Here is a 12,882-nt window from a genome sequence, read left to right as displayed (position 1 = left end):
ACCGCCGACCGTGTCCCCTCCCTTGGCCGAAATGCATTCTTCTCGGGCGCGTTAGCACGCGCGTGCAATATCCGCAATAGCGGCCTGCACAAATGAATTGCGCTTTGCGCAAGCAGTTGGGACGGACTTTAAGAGGAAATAGTCCAATAATGCGCGCGATAAACTCCGCGCGCGAAATACCTCCCGGCCGTTCCGCGCCTCGTCCCGTTTACATTTGCATATCTTATCTTATTCATACAAATGCCGAGGTGAAATTTGGAAAAGAAGTAGAGCACGAAAGAATGACACGAGAGAAATTATCATCGTCGGCACTTGTGTGACGACTCTCGAGAGTCGTCCGAATTTCTCCTTTTCTCGTCAGTCTTATCCGAAAGTTTCTTCGTAAGAAATTTCTGCCGCGGTTATTCGTGATACGAGGGAGCAGTTATCGAGTCAATTCAATCAACCAACAAACGTGGGGAATAAAAAAAAACGTGAGAAGAAAAGCGACAAAAATCGACGTGTCTCAATTTAAATGCGAGACGTGCAAGAATCCAAAGGAGATACTTTCCATCTCATGAACAACCTCATGTCTGTTCTCTAAGAGTGCGGCCGAGACCCACCTTGCCCAATTTCCCACAACAGTGTGTGCAAAATCGTCGTATAGTACACATAATTTCACGGCGCATCGCAGCCTCAAAACGCGCTGAGCGACCTCCGTAACGCGTCCTCACGGCCGTGTAAAAGAGCGGCCGCGAGCTTTAATTATACGTGAATGCGCGTGGAGCGACGGAGTGAATTCCACGAAGACGCACATGTCGCGTCCTCCTAGGATTTTATTTCGAAGTGTCCAATCGTCAGCGGCAGAAAGGGAGCAAGACGGAATGGATAGAAAACAGCTGAGGCGCAGCTGGTTTCTGGCATCGCGACGGCTGGCGTCTTCTCCGCGCCGGGAGCGTCGCACTCCGCGCGCGCGTGTGTGTATGCACGCGCGTGACGTCTGTGTATAGCACAAACCATCGATGGTAGAAAGCAGAGAGCCAGAATCGATACCTAACAATATTTTAGTCCCGACGGGCGATAACAAACCCCAGAAGAAAAATTAACATTCGCACATTAACAGCAACGGCGGCGTAACGCCAGCTTGCCAGGATTCCGTCAATCTGTAAATAATTACGACTCCGATTACGGATCCGCGGCGATCGCGCAGCGACGAGTCGCCGGCGAAGGCGCGTCGAGCAAATATTTGAAAGCTGTGGAACGAGTCGCGGCCGTCGAAGCGAACTCAGAGGCGCGCAGAAGCGAGCGGAAGCGCGGAATCCGAGCTCCTGCGGAATATTATTCTCGCGTCTCCTCCTTACCGAGAGAGTTATCGCCAGCGCGAGAAAAACGAGCGTTTCTCTTCTTTTTCTTTGCCGCAACTTCGGCGCGGCCAGCGTTTGCCCGGCGGAAGGTAGACATCGATCCCACTCTGGGTCTCGCGAGGACGTCGCTGCGAATCCATAAATGTCGACGTGTCGCGAAGCTCCAACGACCGCCGCGGCCGCATCCGAGCGGCTTCGCGACGCGTATTCCGTAATTAATTCTCGTCCGACTCGGACGGAGGATTCGCGCGCGTGATACTCCTCCGTCATACTTTGATAACAAAACGAAAGGAAAGGGAAAAGGAACCCCCCGGCGACCCTATTCCAGGTCAGGTTGCCTCGCGCGTCCCGTCGAAGAGACGGCCGCGCGACGCCGACGTCCACGTCGCTCACTGTACCTCGGCGGCGCGCTGAACGTGAACACGTGCAGTGGACACTTCGAATGTCTTCCTCCTGAATTAACGCGCCGAAAGAAGTCACGTGAATCTTTGCCGGAGGAGCGGCGCGCGCGCTAAGTATAGCGGGCGCGTCGCGCGTGCACGGATGCAGCCGTGAAAAGCATTCGCATTAATCTCGGCGCCACCTTTGCCGGCTGGACGAGTGAAATATTTCACGGCGACGGCTGCGTCCTCGCTAATGAAACGCCCCAGGTGCTGGCGGTGGTGGTGGTGGTGGTGGTGGTGATGGTGATGCTGGTGGTGGTGGTGGTGGTGGTGGCGGCGGTGGTGGCGACGGTAGATCGCCGGCGACTCGCGGATTAAAAAAAGCCCGGATGTCCGCGAGGACGTCTCTTCCGGCGCGCCTTTGCCCTCCCGTCGTCGCGCCGTGACGGCCGCCGGTCGGCTTTCGAGCCGACCTCGCGCTCCCCTCTCGGTATGGAATTGATCAACACACGCTCTACCGTGTACAAAGAATTTATTTCGTTGAACATTGACAGTATTCACAGGCTCTCGTAGCTTACACAATGACATCGAGATATGGTATCCGTGCGGGGGCGGGGGCGGGGTGGTATCGGCGGTATCGATCGAGACGCCTCGAGATTGCCGATTCTTTTATTGCCGATCGATCGATCGGTCGATTTGATTAGCTCGCACGCTCGCAGGCAACATTCGAAGTGGCCGATGCATGAGTCCGACTTTGCGGGGCATGATTAATAAGCGTCGTCGAGTATTTGCTTCGTTTAGTTTCTCGATTTTATTCTCTCTCTCTCTCTCTCTCTCTCTCTCTCTCTCTCTCTCTCTCTCTCTCTCTCTCTCTCTTTCTTTCGCTCTAGTTCTCTCTTTTCTTCCTCTCCCTATCTCTCTCGTATTCTCTCTGTCTTTCGTTTTCTCTGTCTCCCTGTCCCTCCCTCTCTCTCTCTCTCTCTCTCTCGCTCGTTCTCTCTTTCTCTCATTTCCGTATTTTCTCGACCGCGGCCGGTCTCTCTCAGCCGGTGTCAGACGTGCAGGAAGACGTGTCGGCGTTACTGTGATCGTTGTTGCTCTCCGTCGACGAGCTGTCGTTACTCTTTATTCGTCGTTTGCGCAGCTTCGCGAATTGAAACTCCTCGACCGGCACTGCACACCAACAATTGAAGTCATGTCATTAGTCTCCTGGCCAATTATCGATGCCCACGATATTCTTTATTTATTTTATTTTAGATTTATCTTTTTCTTTATTTTCTTTTCTTTTCTCTTGGGCATGTGACGGGATGGGACGGTTTGATCGGGATATAAGTCAAATCGCAGCGTGTAGGAAAACGAGAACGAAGAACACTTATATATTTCTCTCTCGGCCGACTGTGGAGCGACCGAAGCGCTTTACAACGTGGATTGCATTATCTTACAGAATGAAGAAGTGTACGCGTACAACGGGCTTGTGTTTGAGCACCCTGAGACTCTGATTCGAGCTCGCAGGCTGCGGCACCTCGGTAGGCGCCGCCGATATCTCGCGCACCGCGAAACCGTTCACCGATACCCGGACGCATATCCCGCCCCGTGGCGCGCATATCCTCGCATCCGCGCGAAACCGCAACGGAACAGCGACTTAATTTAATCTTTAGCCGAGCTCCCCTACGTAGCAGACTCTAATTGCCGAAGAGGCACTGGATACGGCGTCACCCCGATTGCGAGACAGACTGTTTCTCGAGTGTCACGACCAAACTGTAAATCGTTGCAGACGTACCTATCGCAGTAGCGTGGAATAAACGACTCTGTGTGTGTGTGTGTGTGTGCGTGTCTCTATGTATACGTGTGTATGTGTGTGTGTGTGTGTGTGTGTGTATGACGAGGTAGACGAGAAACGAACGATCTTTATTTACAATAATGCACTATGTAACACATGAACAAGCTTCCTGGCTATGCGCTGGGAGAAGCGATAAATCGGCTCGTACATCGAAAGCGTGTCATTATGCGATATGTACATACTTACGCGACATACTCGGTGAATTATGTAATGAAGAAAAGACATTTATAGAATAGTAAATTTCCGTACTTCCGTTCCGACGTTGCTCGCTCTGTCCATCGTTATATCTGACTTGATCTGACTGCGTCATATCGGATATCTAACGCGACATTTCTTGTTTTTTCTCCCCCTCTCTCCCTCTCTCTCTCTCTCTCTCTCTCTCTCTCTCGCTTGCTTTTTCTCGCTCTTTTCCTCTCTCTCTCTCTCTCTCTCTCTCTCTCTCTCTCTCTCTCTCTCTCTCTCTCTCTCTCTCTCTCTCTCTCTCTCTCTCTCTCTCTGTCTCTCTCTCTCTCTCTCTCTCTCTCTCTGTCTCTCTCTCTCTCTCTCTCTCTGTCTCTCTCTGTCTTTATCGCTCACTCATGATCAGAAAGTTACTTATGAGACTCGCTAACGTCTACTACGCGTAATATCATCAAGTATGGAAATTTACTTGGTGCTGTTTGCATTGTGAATTCTTGCTCGACGATACAACGAATCTTTACATGTTACATGCGAGCAATAACAATGAAAGGATCCCGGAGATATCTACTCTTTGTCATTCGTACGAGAGAGACCTGCGAAAATAATCGGAGCGAAAATGTCGACTCGCCGCGATCGATACTCCTGTACCTTTGCGGTTTTGTACCAATATCCTCTCTCCCACATAAGGAGAGAAAATGCACAAAGTGTCAGGTAAGATGCAATCTTCAGAAGCGAGACACGTTTACTTCTCGTTAAACATCGATCTCTAGTAGAAATATCTCTTTAAAATAGAGTCTCTTATGCATTCACAGCTATAACGTACTTACATACATTTCGCAACAATAAAGTCGTCTCAATCTTTAAACAGTGGTACAGACTAAACAGATCCTCTTTAAGTCTTACAACAAAGCACAGACTCGTGTGTCGCCTCCGCCACACACGTGTACACATTAGAAATTGTAATATGTTACCTGAATCACACCGCCCACTCGTGCGCTCCGTAGGCTTACTTTACGTGTTTTACATTCGAACGTTCGTCGGCTTCCGCGAGGAAGTCGGGACGGTCTTATTCCTTAGCGATATGACTATTTGTAGTGGAGGTCTCATTACCGTCTGAATCGGGATCACGATCGGCGGCACAGGGAACCGGAGCGGACGGCAGTGGCACGATCTCTGGCTCGAGGGGCTTCACCGGACAATCGATATCCTCCACGATAACCTCCTCCGCCAAACTGCTCCTCACAGCCTCTGTAGATTCGTGCGATTAATGAAGTTTGTATTGTCATTTGATTTCTTATTAGAGCTCGTCTACACCTAGGTTTATTAATTACCATTGAACGCCTGCGGGTATTGCTGGCTCAGTTTGTTCTTTACCAGACGAATCCTCTTAAAGATATAATCCAAATCCCTCTTCATCTCGATTAGAAGAGCAGTGTGCTTCTTGAACTCGGTGCCAGCTGTCTTCAGTCTGTTTATCGACAACTGATTACAGTTGGTCAACATCTCATTGGTCTTCTCGAACCTTTGCAACCTGGAATGGTATAAGCCAGAAGTCAAGAACGTGTTGATACATAATTAGGATTAGGAGCAACGTTAAGTCACACCATAATGTCAAGTCATCCCCCAGATGCATCCGAGATGCAACTTACATTTGTTTCTGCGCACGTATCATAGACTCTACATCCTGCTGGTCGACAATGCCGGCCAGACCTTGCACAAATACCTCTGGCGCGGTGTAGTTTCTGAAGCACTCGAAACTGCCAGTGTCTGACTCCGGTGTGCCTTGTGCCGCTGCCATACTTTCGCTATCTCAAGACTAGCAGACCTCGAATTTCTCAATCTCATCATCAAGTAACTCCATTACACAACTCCGTCCGGCTCAGCATAAGGAAGTCGCGAGGTTATCGCGAGACTCTTTATCCGCAAGAAATAAAACAGAAAGAAAGAAAATATCCGTCAACAACACCTATATACCGCAGAAACTCTATCGACGAGCGTTACGTTCCGCGAACGTACAGATCGCGTACTCCGGCCGCGTCCTCCTCCGCCAACACGTCATATCGATCTGAGAAGCCGTGTATGACTAAATGAGAGTTGTCGATTATCGAGCCAACCAGCCCGTTACCCTCACGATTACAACGCAGTCCCAAGCTGACTCACACTCATCGTACCTTTCTGGGCTTCAATCGGGTGACAACACCGTCGAGTCCGTCCGTCTAACCAAACACTGTCAAAGTTATCGATTTAAATAGCACCGTTCCAGACGACGAAACGACACGAAGTAGGCGCACGGTGTCGTGACTGTCTTTGGCCGCCGCGCCGCGAGAGCCTCATCGCTCGAGTAAACTCTGTGAAATCGAGAAGAGCCGCGCACGAGCCAAACGAGGACGACGATCCAAGCCGACGCGAACGACGGAAAGTGCGGAAGACACGCGACGGCAACGCGCACCGTCGCCACTTGGCTCGCACCGCGAGAGACGCAACAGCTGTTCGCCGCTTGACGTTTTCAGCTCGGGTAATAGCACATGTAGCACGCATTCAAATTTCCACCGTGGCTGACTTGTGTTGTGACCGATCCGCGAGTAGCTTCGCTCCACGACGAAGAGGGGACCGTCTTCTCTCGCTCTCCCTCTTCCACACGTTCCACTGATTTTGACGCGTACGGTGTTGAGCTCCGTGTGGCTGTGTGTGTCTCGAGAGGATGGCGCAGAACGTCAACCCGTTCTGCTCGTCGCAGAACATGACAAACAAGGCCGCTGAGGAAAAGCAGAGCGTGCCGAAGGACAATCATGCAGTCAGCAAACGGTGAGCAAAGTCAAGTCCGTTAGCTGCTTCATCGCGATATGTTCCGACGGGATGTTTTTGTTTTCTTCGCCTCTCGTTCGAACATACCGGCGACAGTTGTGGTAATTGTTTAAATACGCGGAGTTTATATACCTTTCACAAGTAATTGATATCGCTCTTTGCCCGCTGTGCTAACGTAACCTAGTCGCCAGGCTGATACGATTTCAGTCTGCTACCTCAATCGGAATGCTCAATCGGATACTGGTTGTCGCAAGTGTTTCGCGAGATTACGTCTAATTTTTATTTTATATTTTCTCATTGAGAACAACTGTGCGCTTTGTTGTTGTGATTGTGTTAGATTGCAATGACAAGATCGTTGTCTCATGGGCATGTTACTGTTAAGATTCATTCATCGCTGTTAATTATTTAGGTTGCAAAAAGAGCTTATGGTGCTGATGATGAGCACCGAACACGGAGTATCAGCCTTTCCTGAGGGGGAAAATTTATTCAAATGGATTGGGACTATCACAGGACCGAAAGATACAGTGAGATATTTGTTTTTTTAACTACTCTGAATATCTGAATTTTAATATATTTAATTCTTGATGTGTTCTGTTGCAATGATGAAGTGATGCAATGTTTTAACGCACCATAGGTATATGCTGGTCTCACCTACAAATTGACTCTGGAATTTCCACATAGTTATCCATATAGCGCTCCCATAGTACGCTTTGTCACACCTTGTTTTCACCCTAATGTTGACCCTGTTGGTAATATCTGCTTGGATATACTGAAAGATAAATGGAGCGCATTGTACGATGTGCGCACCATTTTACTTTCCATACAGTCTCTTCTTAGTGGTGAGTATGATAAATAAAGCGACTGTATGATAAGTCAGTATTGGCATTTATTGATTCAAACTATATTTTGTCACGCAGAACCTAACAACGATAGCCCGCTTAATATCCAAGCAGCAGAACTATGGAACAATCAGACAAAATACAAAAAGTATCTGACAGAGGAATACAGCAGGGAACACAGTCGTAATTCACAAGATTCATGATGAGCCATTAGCATGTAAACATTTTGAATCGTTTAATATCATTATTCCTATTTCTGTCGATAGGATTATAATTAAGTATTAAGATTAATTGGGATTTTGTGCACTTTTATCACAAATCATAAATATAGTTGAACAAAGATTCAAATCGAAATTTCCTCTCATTGGAAGGATAATGACAAAAATTTTTGTTACAAATTTTGAATATTTGCATATATATCTCAAGATTTATGTAGAAACTACTTTTGTAAAAATAATTATAAATTTATATTAACACACCGACATCAAGACTGCGTGCACGTAAACATCTTTTAATTGACATACAATCACACAAGAAACACATTTATTTATTTACCATGTAGAAATATATGCGTTGGTCTTTTGATCATTGCGATCATCATGTGTTTCATTTGCACTTGATGTTTTTCCATTTTTACCATTATTGTATAATTCCAAAATAAATATTTTAATGATTGTACAACGTAATTACAACATAAGTTCCAATTTCCGTTAAAACTAGCAACAAAACATTTTTACTTTCCAAACCTATTTTTAGAAACCGCATATTATGAATATGACTGTGGTAAATTCTTGATGTAGAAATATTTTCATTTTACCGTATACTCTTTGACATTTATTTATAATAAAATAATTGATTAAATTTCAAAAATTTTTTCGCAGAATGATTCTTATTTCAAAAAATACATATGTACAGAGAGACTTTTATTTTGCAAAATTTTTTGCAAAACGATTTGTACCATTGTTCAACGGCTCGAAAATAAGATTCATTGTAAATAAAGGAATTTAAATTTGTTAGTAAGCTGTAGGCAATAAACGAATTCTGATAAGCACAGTGGTTTGAGTTAACCTTACGCAAAGTTGTACCACAGTATATACAATAACGAAGCTCCTTGTTGAAACCCTTGGTGTCAGTGTAGCCAAAATGGAGTGCGCATGTGCGACGAAAGGAGGTATGTATGTTCTTTTATTGTACATGTGTACTCCATTTCAGTTATACGAGATCCTTAGCGGCTTAGGACAATTAGTTTTCTTCATTTCTCTCCTCAGGATAGAAATGAAGAACTCTGATTGGTTGATTCTCTTATGCGTTGTATATTATGCATTATGCAGAAGTCTGTGCTCTGGCCCTTAAGGCTCGTCTACAATAGCTGTAAGAGTAAGTCTGTAAGGCTGTAACGTAAGCTGGCAGCGAATGAAAGTATTTCATTTCGTGTCTTGCAACCTTACAGCCTTATACCTCGTCTACAATAGAAGTCATAGAGTCGTAAGTCATACAAATTGACCAATCGCGGTCGATTATTTTTCTCTTACCGGACTATGATTGGTCAATTTCTACGACTTACGACTCTACAGGTCATTCTATAATACGTGTCGTAAATTGTAAGTCGTAAGAATTGACGAATCATAGTCGATTATTACAAAAATAATCGGCTATAATTGGGCTATAAAGAATGATCTTATAGGCTCGTCTACATTAGCTGTAAGAGTAAGGCTGTAAGGTTGCAAGACACGAAATGAAATATTTTCATTCGCTGACAGCTTACGTTGCAGCCTTACAGCCTTACCCTTACAGCTATTGTAGACGAGCCTTAAGACTTCTATTGTAGACAAGGTATTACTCTTACAGCTAATGTAGACGAGCCTCAAAGCGCGGTCTACAATGGCCGCAAGCAGTAAGAAGAAAGCGTGAACAGTAAGAAATGGATCAACCACAGTTGATTATTTTTGTCATAATCGACTGTGATTGGTTTATTTCTTACCGCTTACGCTTACTTCTTTATTGCTTACTGCCATTGTAGACGACGCTTAACGCTACTATATAGATTGCAGTTGTATCATATCAATATCAAGGCTACGTTCAAGGCTAGGAGCGAGTTATCAGCACTCTCAGTGTATTTTATTTTTGTTATATATAATGAATGATAAATATGGAATGATGTTTTAGAGAGTACGAATAACGCTGATAATATGTTCTCAAAACAAATATATGTCACGTGATTACGAGCCACTGCCTATCACTCCGCATCACTTCCCGATTCACTCGATAACTTGAGAAGTATGGTATCATGTGCACCAAAATATTCAGTTGCTCCATGAGAGCATTTTGCAAGTTCGTGATGCCAAAACCCATGTTTTCGTACAATCGGCAACTATCATCGATGACCACCAAATCCCGTCAGATAGAGGTACGTAAAACATTTACCGTGGAATTGTGCCAGAAACACAAAAACAAAACATTATTTGATATGTTATGTAACAGGAACAAAAAGTAAAAATAAATGGCATTGATATAAATTATGCCAAAGTCGGCACAGGTGATCATCCGGTGTTGTTATTACCTGGCGCTTTAGGTAAGTGTTTGCTATTATGTTTCAACAGAATAATTATCTGGATGTTGTATACTTAGGCCTGTTCGTTTTATCTGCACTGCTGAACTGGTGCATTAAGTTAAAGTGAGACAAATGTAGGTTTTCTCACTTCAATTTGTTGCACCAGTTCAGCAGTGCAGACAAAACGAACAGGCCTCTTGCCTCATCTCATCACGAATTCCATCTTATCTTGTTTTGATACTGCTGCCATCTATTGGGTAATTATTGAACATGATATACCCAATAGATATCAGTATATGATAATAATGTATCCGATAGGAGACATAATATTTAAGCACGCGATTGCATAATGCTAACGCTTTTAAATATAGTAAATCACATTGAAAAATATCCAAACGTTTCGTTGAATTCGTCTTAGTTTTCGAAATATTAATTATTAAAGTTGGACCTCGCAAATATAACGAACGAGCTTGAGTTTCGACTATTGTGCCTATAAATGTTGCTTGAAAAAGGTCTGAATCTTGCGTGTGACATTGGCTTTTAGTTCCAAAGTCTCGGCTACAAGCCGTTGCTATACTTGCTGAGGAATCGTGGTACGACTCCGCACAAGTTAGCCGCCTCTACTCTCTCACGTAATACTCAAAGAATTGTCAGACACTTAAAAAACCTCAACTTTTCAAAAACATCACGATCAAACATCTTTGCCGTTTGCAAAGATATTAAATGCGGAAAATGAATGATTATATATAAACTTTAAATATATTACATTACAAACATTCTATGTAACGGAAGCCATTTACATATCAAACTGTATATTTTAGGGACAATCTGGACTGATTTTAAGCCGCAGATTGAAAATCTTGATGCAGATAAGTTAGTCATAGTAGCGTGGGATCCACCTGGTTATGGAAAATCGCGACCACCCGACAAAATGTTCCCGGACGATTTCTTCCAGCGCGATGCCGTTTTGGCCCATGACCTGATGAAGACTTTAGGCTACAAGAAATTCTCTCTGATCGGTTGGAGCGACGGCGGTATCACGTCGCTCCTACTTGCCTCAACATATCCTGAGAGCATTTGGAAGATGGTTGTTACGGGTGCTAACGCGTACATACACCCGGATGAGATGAAATTATACGAAAGTATGATTGCTTATGATATTCAAGTTCTAAATACCGTTTGATCACATGATACCACCAAAATTGTGTTTTGTAACTTTTACTTTTTAACAATACAATCTATTAAAATTTATTCTAAAATTTAAGTACAGTATGGTAAAATTTAAAAATATAAATGTTTCGACGAGATAAAGTAACTCAGACTAGTAAGAAATACCGATATCACAAAGATTCGTTCAAATCTCTAAAACAGCAAAGTTTCTTTTGTAAAAAGAGATTGGAAATTTCGATGTTACTTTATCCTGAGAATGTTCGAAAGCATTGAATATAATAAAATATTTTACTATGCAGAGGTCAGAAGTATTGACACGTGGTCGGAGAAGATGAGAACACCTATGATAAAAGCGTATGGTGAGGATTACTTCAGGAAGACCTGGTCCGATTGGATAGACGCCATGCACAAGTTGTACGAGAAGCGGAACGGTGACGTGTGCAAACAGGTTTTACCGAAGATAAGATGCCCGACGTTGATCGTTTACGGGGCCAAAGATATGATGGTCCTGCCGGAACATTCGGAGTATCTGAAACAAAACATTGCCAATTCGAAGTCTGTATTTCATTCGTAAACTTGATGCTACCTAAATAGTCAATAAGATATTTTAACTTTCCTCGTATTGTGTTACAGACTGCATATATTCGAGAAGGGCGCACACAACCTTCACTTGAGATATGCCGACGAGTTCAATAAACTGGTGACGGATTTCCTCCTGGAAAAATCGAAGATATGATGCGCTCGAGCGATGTGATAAATGTTTAAGGTATAATGAAAATTAAATCTCATAAATCTCGTAACAAGGCATTATACGGTGACGTCTATCTATATCACGTTTATTATTAGATTGTATTATTTATGATTGCATGAATTATACAGGCGTAGGCATAATAATTTTTTCAAATTGTTCAAATTTTTTTCAAATTTCAAATATATATCGTAAAGTAAGATCTCGCAGGTAAAACCACGTCGGCACGCTCTCCCCTCTCTCTTTCCCTCTCCTCGTCTCTCCCTAAAAGTCTAACGCTTATTACTCCAAGCAGTATTTCGAGTAGTCTTCAATTTCAGCGCGATCTCCTCGTGATCGAAATAAACCAACCGTACACTATATCTGGTTGCAAGCGATAATGGTGCGAATTCAAGAATGCTATCGTTACAACAGTCTCAGTAGTTTCCTAGGTAGTCTCAATGTCGAAGCCGCAACATCTATTCGGTTGCTCAAAATTACGAATATTATCCGTGTATCTGGACGATAGCCGAGGTAATGGTATGTTCAAGTCATACCCTCTCAAGTACTCAAGATACCTGGGCACTCGATTATTCGCAGCACTACACGAATGACCCAGTCATTACGTAACTCCACAGGCAAGGTTGTTACTCTCCGTACAATTGCAGTTTGAGGAAGTTATAATTAACCATACATACACGCGCGCGCACGCGCGCACCGAGCTTACACACAATTACGTTTGATACGCGTGGCATTTAATCTCAGACTGTTTGCTCTTGAAGCATAAATTGTACCACTATTTAAAATGACACGCACACACATACACGCGTCAATTTACATATTAAAGAGACGCGATACTCGTTTGAGTCGAACATATCGATGACATCAACAACGACGAAATATATCGAAATGTTCTCGCGACAACGATTACACGCACGCTCTCACAAAATCCGGACACGTTGTCGGAACTTTATTATTTGTTCGTTTCACTTCGCCCACGTATACGGCTGGATCTGCCGTCATTCAGTCTCATCGGCTTCACGT

At 44.1% G+C, this 12,882-nt stretch overlaps 4 protein-coding genes across 6 annotated transcripts in view; 2 read left to right on the top strand and 2 right to left on the bottom strand.

Moving 5' to 3' along the window:
- The window catches only part of nvy (CBFA2/RUNX1 partner transcriptional co-repressor nervy), a 49,545-nt gene extending 44,640 nt beyond the window's left edge, over nt 1-4,905 (bottom strand). The window contains exon 1 of the mRNA XM_025304162.1: nt 4,857-4,905. The gene's annotated coding sequence lies outside the window, so the exon portion shown is untranslated. The remainder of the gene's footprint in view (nt 1-4,856) is intronic.
- On the bottom strand, nt 4,312-5,913 carry LOC105186326 (kxDL motif-containing protein CG10681). The gene is made up of 3 exons (XM_025304165.1): nt 5,396-5,913; nt 5,078-5,277; nt 4,312-4,994 (listed from the first exon to the last, which is right to left on the bottom strand). The coding sequence occupies exons 1-3, from the start codon at nt 5,542-5,544 to the stop codon at nt 4,813-4,815; spliced, it is 531 nt and encodes a 176-aa protein (XP_025159950.1). The 5' UTR covers nt 5,545-5,913; the 3' UTR covers nt 4,312-4,812.
- Nucleotides 5,914-6,183: 270 nt separating this feature from the next.
- On the top strand, nt 6,184-8,168 carry vih (ubiquitin conjugating enzyme vih). 3 transcript variants are annotated; one of them, XM_025304163.1, is made up of 5 exons: nt 6,184-6,261; nt 6,333-6,551; nt 6,961-7,075; nt 7,186-7,390; nt 7,469-8,155. In XM_025304163.1, the coding sequence occupies exons 2-5, from the start codon at nt 6,448-6,450 to the stop codon at nt 7,591-7,593; spliced, it is 549 nt and encodes a 182-aa protein (XP_025159948.1). In that variant the 5' UTR covers nt 6,184-6,261; nt 6,333-6,447; the 3' UTR covers nt 7,594-8,155. The 3 variants fall into 3 exon arrangements, with proteins under 3 accessions (XP_025159948.1, XP_011144728.1, XP_025159949.1); XM_011146426.3 differs by having other exon boundaries at nt 6,227-6,551; XM_025304164.1 differs by lacking the exons at nt 6,184-6,261; nt 6,333-6,551 and adding an exon at nt 6,588-6,652 and having other exon boundaries at nt 7,469-8,168.
- A 1,207-nt stretch (nt 8,169-9,375) lies between these two features.
- Nucleotides 9,376-12,005, top strand: LOC105186323 (valacyclovir hydrolase). Its single transcript, XM_011146425.3, has 5 exons — nt 9,376-9,797; nt 9,872-9,962; nt 10,763-11,083; nt 11,411-11,666; nt 11,745-12,005. The coding sequence occupies exons 1-5, from the start codon at nt 9,678-9,680 to the stop codon at nt 11,845-11,847; spliced, it is 891 nt and encodes a 296-aa protein (XP_011144727.1). The 5' UTR covers nt 9,376-9,677; the 3' UTR covers nt 11,848-12,005.
- The last annotated feature ends 877 nt before the right edge of the window (nt 12,006-12,882 follow it).

Source organism: Harpegnathos saltator, unplaced genomic scaffold, assembly GCF_003227715.2.
Source record: "Harpegnathos saltator strain DR-91 unplaced genomic scaffold, Hsal_v8.6 scaffold594, whole genome shotgun sequence".
Classification (NCBI taxonomy): Eukaryota; Metazoa; Arthropoda; class Insecta; order Hymenoptera; family Formicidae; genus Harpegnathos; species Harpegnathos saltator.
Note: the sequence above shows the minus strand (reverse complement) of the source record. Positions and strands in the feature narration are given on the sequence as shown.

What these genes read in the sequence shown, in the direction of transcription:
- LOC105186326 (XM_025304165.1), bottom strand. Translation starts at nt 5,544, where the DNA reads ATGGCAGCGGCACAAGGCACACCGGAGTCAGACACTGGCAGTTTCGAG. An exon ending in ATACGTGCGCAGAAACAAAT is followed by an intron (nt 5,278 to 5,395) that starts GTAAGTTGCATC and finishes ATACCATTCCAG; the next exon opens with GTTGCAAAGGTTCGAGAAGA. An exon ending in ATACCCGCAGGCGTTCAATG is followed by an intron (nt 4,995 to 5,077) that starts GTAATTAATAAA and finishes ACGAATCTACAG; the next exon opens with AGGCTGTGAGGAGCAGTTTG.
- vih (XM_025304163.1), top strand. Translation starts at nt 6,448, where the DNA reads ATGGCGCAGAACGTCAACCCGTTCTGCTCGTCGCAGAACATGACAAAC. An exon ending in AATCATGCAGTCAGCAAACG is followed by an intron (nt 6,552 to 6,960) that starts GTGAGCAAAGTC and finishes TTAATTATTTAG; the next exon opens with GTTGCAAAAAGAGCTTATGG. An exon ending in CATACAGTCTCTTCTTAGTG is followed by an intron (nt 7,391 to 7,468) that starts GTGAGTATGATA and finishes TTTGTCACGCAG; the next exon opens with AACCTAACAACGATAGCCCG.
- LOC105186323 (XM_011146425.3), top strand. Translation starts at nt 9,678, where the DNA reads ATGTGCACCAAAATATTCAGTTGCTCCATGAGAGCATTTTGCAAGTTC. An exon ending in GTTATTACCTGGCGCTTTAG is followed by an intron (nt 9,963 to 10,762) that starts GTAAGTGTTTGC and finishes TGTATATTTTAG; the next exon opens with GGACAATCTGGACTGATTTT. An exon ending in TGAGATGAAATTATACGAAA is followed by an intron (nt 11,084 to 11,410) that starts GTATGATTGCTT and finishes TTTACTATGCAG; the next exon opens with AGGTCAGAAGTATTGACACG.